General features: G+C 44.4%; 1 protein-coding gene across 1 annotated transcript in view; it reads right to left on the bottom strand.

Annotated features, from left to right (window-relative positions):
* Window positions 1-438: 438 nt before the first annotated feature.
* Window positions 439-7,081, bottom strand: part of agrn (agrin) — a 376,705-nt gene continuing 370,062 nt past the window's right edge. The window contains 2 exon segments of the mRNA XM_084069276.1: window positions 439-3,085; window positions 5,374-5,477. Of these exon segments, the coding sequence (XP_083925402.1) occupies window positions 2,925-3,085; window positions 5,374-5,477 (265 nt within the window). The 3' untranslated portion in view covers window positions 439-2,924.

The following is a 7,081-nucleotide window of genomic DNA, read 5'->3' on the forward strand; positions in this document are numbered from 1 at the left end:
AGACTTGGTTCCAGTGTATAATACTAAAAAACATAAACGTCCACAGATTACACATTTACTAAATTTACACTTAAAAATTGCAGGGCTGTACAAAAAATACGGTCAAATGATGCTTTTTCTGGAGGGAGGATAACTTTGAAAAAGAAAAAGAAAAAAGTGTACAAGACCATTGATACTCGAACCACAGGCATGATATTTGTCTTATAATATTGCCATGTTATCTCATATAAACAAGAGTGTCTTTAAGTCTTATCAGTCTGCTTATTGTTGTTCAGCAAAGGATGATTTTTCCCACGGTGCATCAGCTCTCTGAATGTTATGGAATTCAATACAAACCCATGCATTACTATGTTAATTTGCAAGTGTGAATATACACCTTTTTTTCCACCTTTGCGGCTGTCGCATGTTCAAACGGCATGACAAAAATCTCTTTTGTCCCCCTTTTGTCCCCCAAACAGCCGGAGAGAACTCTCAGCTTCTCGGTCGGACCTTGGAAAAGAGATAGACTCTCTGACAAAGTTTTTTTTTGAAGTTCAAAGGCTTTTTGCTGTCGTCGACGGCCATCTGTAGGTCGTGATGAACATCCCCGAGTTCAGTTCTGCTAGAGTACTCCAATCTTCTCCTGGCTCTCCTCTCTGCAGCCTTTGCTTTTAGCACCTCCTTAAGGTCGCTCGTGGTAACAAACTCTCTCTCTCTCGTATGCACCGTTCAAGGTCCAGTGAAAAGTAACCTCTCCCACCGAATAAAAAAAAACAAAAACAGAACCACGCAAAAAAATAAAACAATAAAAACATCAGAGGGAAAAAGTAACAGGGTCAATATTTCTCTGAGCTATGCGGAAAAATACATCAGCCTGCTAGAGTGAACTTTGTTTTGTATTTACTGGCATGGGTTGCCACACACACACACAAAAATCTGTGACATTTCAGAATAAAACACTTTAGGGACAAAAGAAAAAACCCAAACAGTGAACAACAGTGAAATAAACCATCAAAACCAACACTGCAGAAGTGCATGCATTTATAGTGGTCATCGTTAACCTTCGCTTGCTTGATTTCGAAAAATAGATCGCACAATACATGAGAAGCACAATTCTCCCCGACAGAGAACCCATCGTACGTATGTATTCACAGTCTCAGGTATTATTTATATACTCTGTTATTCATTACATCTATTCATGGCAATGATTAGTTTCTTGATTGAAGCACTTGACTAATGGTACAGGGTGCGAGTCTTTGTGGAGCTCATTCTCTCTCTCTCTCACTCCGTCTCAGCACAGGTGGGGCTGCGTGTTAGTAAGGAACAGTTCAAAATAAAAACAAAACTCGGAGAGGATTCATATATCTAGGAGTACACAGTAAAATCGTTGAGTGCTACTTTTAACTCGGAGAGTGTAGAAATGGCCCATTAACACTCCGGGTTGTCGCTGTGTGAAGCGGTGTGTTTGCACTATTGCGATGGGGGTGATGGTGTGCGGTGCTTCTGAAGGGGCGTTAAAGGTTCATTCTTAGCAGCTTGATCATTGAAAGGTCCCATGAGTTTTACAGCTCTCTGAGGCTTGTGCTGGACACGCACAGAGTATAATGCCTCCAGTCTCTCATATATGGGAATGAATGTATGTATGTATGTATGTATGCATGTAGGTATGTATGTATGTATGTATGTATGCAGGGTTCGATTGTAAGACATTTTCTTACCCACCTAAGCCCTATATACCTATGTACTTAGGTAAAAATAGGGAAAATAGTTGATGTACAAGCTCTCGATGCGTGGCGAATTGCCCAATTTACCCAAAATATGGACGCCAGGCTTAATGTGGTTAATATAGGCACAAAAAAAAATGTAAATTGTTAAACTGTGATATTATCAAACATAAAATATTTTACATATCGAACAGTCTACAATGGGAAATGCATGTATTTCATTCGTAAGCAGGGGTAAAACACATCCCCAACAATTTATGACCAGAGTGGGGATATCAAAATCAGAGGCACGGATTATCTCCAAACACCCCTCCCCCCAACAGCAAATCGAACCCTGTATGTATGTATGTATATGTACGGTATGTGTGGTATAGTGAATGTTAGGCCTGATTTACACTTAGTTACGTGCCAGTGTCTCACACCAAAAATAGCAGATCTACTGTACAAGCACGTAGCTTGTAGATCGGCTATTTCCGGCGCGAGGCGCGATGCGCAAAACCAAGCAAAGATCGGGCGTAAGACGGGGAATGCATGGTAAAAGAGGGGTTGTGTAGTGTATGGCACCAGAGACCAAGCAGTGGCCAGGGATCGGCCACCAAGACTCACCAGTGTTTCAAGTAATGAGCTGGAGGACGGGGGACCGGGGACGGTATGAAGGGACAGGACGGAGGCAGGCGTTTCTGCGGACGTTTGCTTTTAAAATCACGAAAAGGTTCAATACAAAACAAAACAAAACAAAAAAATGTTGAATCTTGTTGGTGCGTGCCTGCGATTGGAGAGTGATACGGGGAGTGCGTGCGTTTGCGCACGTGTGTGCGTGTCTGTGTGTCTGTGTGTGTGTGTGTGTGTGTGTGTGTGTGTGTGTGTGTGTGTGCGTGTGTGTGTGTGCGTGTGCGGTGGATGGATGCATGTACTGTCAACATGGGTGCAGATTTTAAGAAGAAAAAAAGAGAACCCAGACAAAAAAAATATATAAAACAAAACGAAAAACAAAAAAAAGAAATCAAAACAACATACTCATTTTTTCATTTTCTCCGATATAAAAAGTGATGAAAAGTATATAAAAATAGAAAATAATTACAGCAGGAGACACGGGACGCTATGGATGGAGGGAATGGGTAGTTTTTTTCTTTCTTCCGTTCTTTTCTCTCTCTCGTTCTTTTCTCTATTCCTGGAGGGGGGGGATGGGGGGGGTGGAGGGGGGAGGGGGAGTTGTCAAGGCTATTTGGCGGCGGGACAGTGTAGTATTTTGGGGCTATTGAGGGCATCCTCCACCAGGTGGAGCTCCACACCGTCCACCAGCACGTCCTTCACGCAGCCCATGAAGCCTGTGCTGTACGCCTTGGGCAGCCGGCGGGCCACTGCTGACTCCTCTAGACCACCTAGAGAGAGAGAGACAGAGACAGAGAGAGAGATTAACATTCAGTATGACACTAATGTGGCACGCTGAAGTCCTCGCAAGCACACACACACACACACACACACACACACACACACACACACACACACACACACACACACACACACACACACACACACACACACACACACACACACACACACACACACACTCCCTCATTTGGCTTCATATATCACAGATAAACCGGCCAGTAAAATGCGCTTATTTAACATTTCCCATCTTCTTTTCTCAGACTCGACTCTTTTTCCGTCTCCCTCTCTTTCTCTATAGCCTCCTTTTTCTTCTCTTCCTCTCCTTAATCTGTGAGAGAGAGAGAGTTCATATCCACGTCGAGCTCTTTACACGGCCTCCCCCCTCTGCCCCCTCCTCTAATCGGATTGCGCGCCTTCCGAATCGCGGATCGACAGGGCTAATTTCATGCGAGTTACAGATGAATTAATGATGAGCGTGGAAAGGGGGGATTTAAAAAAGGAGAAGGCTCCTTGATGGGAGGGCTGTGTGAGGAGGGATTATGTATTCTTGCTGCGAGGCACGCTCAGCACCTGTTCCACTGCACTGCTTTACGCGCGCACACACACGCGCCTGCACACGCACACACACGCCTGCACACGCACACACGCGCCTGCACACGCGCACACCTGCACAAAGTGCAAACGTGAGTGTGGATGTGCGAGTGTTCTGTCCGAGGTCACTGTACTGCTTAATGCCTGCCAGAGTTTTTTCAGATTTTTAGCTGTTGCCTGCCAGGGTTTTGCCATGTTTTTGGTACCTGTTCGCGTAGCCACAGATTTTTTTCCTCCAGTATGATTGATCCCCAGATGGTTTCTAATCACAGATGAGATTCAGGTGTGGTTTCACAAATGTCAACGAGGTCATTTTGACCTCGTTGACATGTTTGGTTGATGTTTCAATATAGCTCAAAAGCAGTAGTTTTAAACCAAAAAACAAAGTGAATTGTTTGTCCGTTTGAATTTTAACATTGAAGTGAATGGAGCAGCAAATCTTCGAACATTTTTAGCTCCTAATCTGTTCATAATTCGACAAGGGTTGAAATTATAAAAGAATGCAAAAAAAAAAAAAAAAATTTTTTTTTGAAAAAAAAATTTTTTTTTTTCCTTTTTTCCAAAGACGTATATATACGTCATTGGCAGGCAACAGCTGATTTCTAAATGACGTATATATACGTCTTAGGCAGGCAATGTGTTAATTGCTTCAGCGGTTATCAAACATTTTCAGGTCAAGGACCACCAAATGAATATGTAATGGGTGTTTAGGGCTGTGGACCCCCAACCGAAAATATTTGTGTTTAAGATTTTTTGTAGATTTCCAAATAGCCGATGTGTGTCCAAATGTGCCGATAAAGTGGTTAAACTGATTTTGATGCCATATTAACACATTTAGCTGGGGACCCCCAAGGATCCCTGGGGGTCCCCTTACCCCACTTTTTGAGAACCACTATACCCCACTTTTTGAGAACCACTGGCTTAATTTGTCCTAAGTTGAGCACCGGTGTCGCAGGCTGAAAGTAGCAGATCTACAGGCGGTACGACTGTACTGGTCATGAGCTTGTATAGATCTTGTAGCTTGTAGATCTGCTATTTCCAGCGTTCGACACCGGCACGCAACCAAGTATAAATCAGGCTTACGGCCGCATCTCCTCTCAAACGTGCCTCTTCGCTGCCCCTAAGCACTGTGCATTTTTAAAGAATATTCAAGGATTGATTCAGGCATCCCCCCCTCTCCTCAAACACCCAGCAGCAAATGTTATTTCCCCCAGAATGCCTCTATCCGCGTGCCGCCGTGTGTGTTCTCCTCCTGAGCAATTTCTTCTCCTGCGAGGTTTTCAGACCAAATTGAACTCAGCGAGGGGGAGATAACGGAAGAGCCGACTTTGGTCGCTCGGAAATTCTGGAGAGCGGACAACTTTGGAGTTAGTCAGATAGCCTTTCATTTCTCGACTCAATACCTGAATGGGCTTTGACATTTTCTTTCGCCTCCCCTTCCAACCGCAATCCACCCCCCCCCCACCCTTCCCTTCCCTTCCCTCCGCCAGAGCCTATATACGCTTATCCTCCGCAGAGCCAATGAGTTCATTGCTCACTGCTAGCAGCCTTCTAACAGCGGCTGTAAAAAAAGTGCTGGAGAACTGCAAGTATTCCCATGGTGTGATGCATGCCTTTTCAACCAACAGTATTTCACAGTCTGAATGGTATGAGGTCTCGTTTTTTTTTTGGTGCTTTTTCTACGTACCCAACCAGAGCGCTCCATCAGTGTCCAGCTGTGTTGCTGCCAGGGGTGACGACCCTGTCACCGCCGCCTCGTTGCCCACCTGTAGAGAGCCGTCCCGAAGCGCTCTGAGGGAGAGAGAGAGAGAGAGAGAGAGAGAGAGAGAGAGAGAGAGGGAGAGAGAGAGAGAGAGAGGGAAAGAGAGAGAGAGAGAGAGAGAGAGAGAGAGAGAGAGATGGAAAAAGAATGGAGAAAGTGGGCAAAAGAGATTCAGCTGCAAGTCTCCTTTCGATGCGCGCACGTCACTTTGAATAACTTCCGTTTAATCTGGTGCACCGCGAGGAGGCCGCGGCTGCGCCACCAGAGCGCTAAGCGCTTACATAACTCCCCAGGCTGGGGGCGCTGAGCGGCGTTCTGAAAAATTAAAAACGAGAAGGCTGCCTAAACCACTGACAGATGCGGCTGGAAATACCATTCATTATAGATGGCACTGCACTAAACACTGGCACGCGCTACAATAGTGCGAGGAGTTTCAGAAGAGAGAACAGCTTTTTAACAGCACGCTGCTAAACGCCACCGCCAAGTTTCATCACGGTTTGGCTCTCTTTCTAAACACTGTCTCTCCTTTAACAACACCTGCTACAGTTCCCCTAAAAACCACGGGTAGGATTTATAAATCCAACATTCAACACTTTTTGCTCTTGTACACAAGAGTAAAATTCCAGATTTGGGGACTTTGGTATGAGCAAATTATGAGGGGAAATGCTGACTGCGAAGCAAGGACACTTGTGTATCACCTGGTACCCAGTTAAGAACGTTCCACTTAACAAAATATGCCCTACAGGAGTCCCCCAGGGGTCTATACAAGGCCCCGTACTTGTTTCCCTCTACACCACATCTCTTTGGTAAAAAAAATAGCATATCTACCAGCTCACACCGGTTTGCAAATGGGTGGGCTCGTACATCAGCTCTTTTCGCCGAATATTCGCCCAGGAATAGGGCTGCTAGGGTCCATGTGGTTAAGCCCTATTTAAAAAAAAGCCAAATATACCGTAGCCAACACGCAATGGCTCACATTGAGTCGGGCAACGTTGCACTTTTTCTTTGTATCTCAAAACAGGGACGTTGAGTTGAAAGTGTCTAATAGGTATCTGTTTTGTCCTAGAAAGGTAGCGTCGTGCAAGAGTTGCTGGCATTGACATTGTGGCATATCCTATGGTGGAATCATTTGAGGTTTCTTCGATATTTTGCCAAATTAAGGAACTTAACTCTGTCCTATGCTTCCTACTGTAACCAGCAGCAATCTTTTACTAAAAATGCTACCTAACTAGGAAGTGTCCTTGCTAATGAGACCATTATTTGAAACAGATTCCAGAGATGCATCAATATAAAAAAATAAATATACAAAAAAGGTCTCCATGACTGATATTGAGGATTAAAATAAACCTTGGCTGATAGAGTTACTGAGTGAGTCCAGTGGGTCCACGCACCACATCTATATATAACACAGCATATGTAATAGAATATGGAAACTCAAGTATCCAGGGATACACTCACAGAATAGAAAATATTGGCTTAGATCTTAGATGACTAAGATGTATAATTCTTCACTGATACAATGGAACCCAGGAGAGCAGCCCCCGCAACACCAACCCCATCCACCTCGTGCTCCAGATCAGACTAAAGCAAACAAAGGAGGCAACTTTGAGAGCTTTAACCACTTAAACACTAT

The sequence above is a fragment of the Gymnoscopelus microlampas genome (genome assembly GCF_963454915.1).
Source record: "Gymnoscopelus microlampas genome assembly, chromosome: 10".
Lineage (NCBI taxonomy): Eukaryota > Metazoa > Chordata > Actinopteri > Myctophiformes > Myctophidae > Gymnoscopelus > Gymnoscopelus microlampas.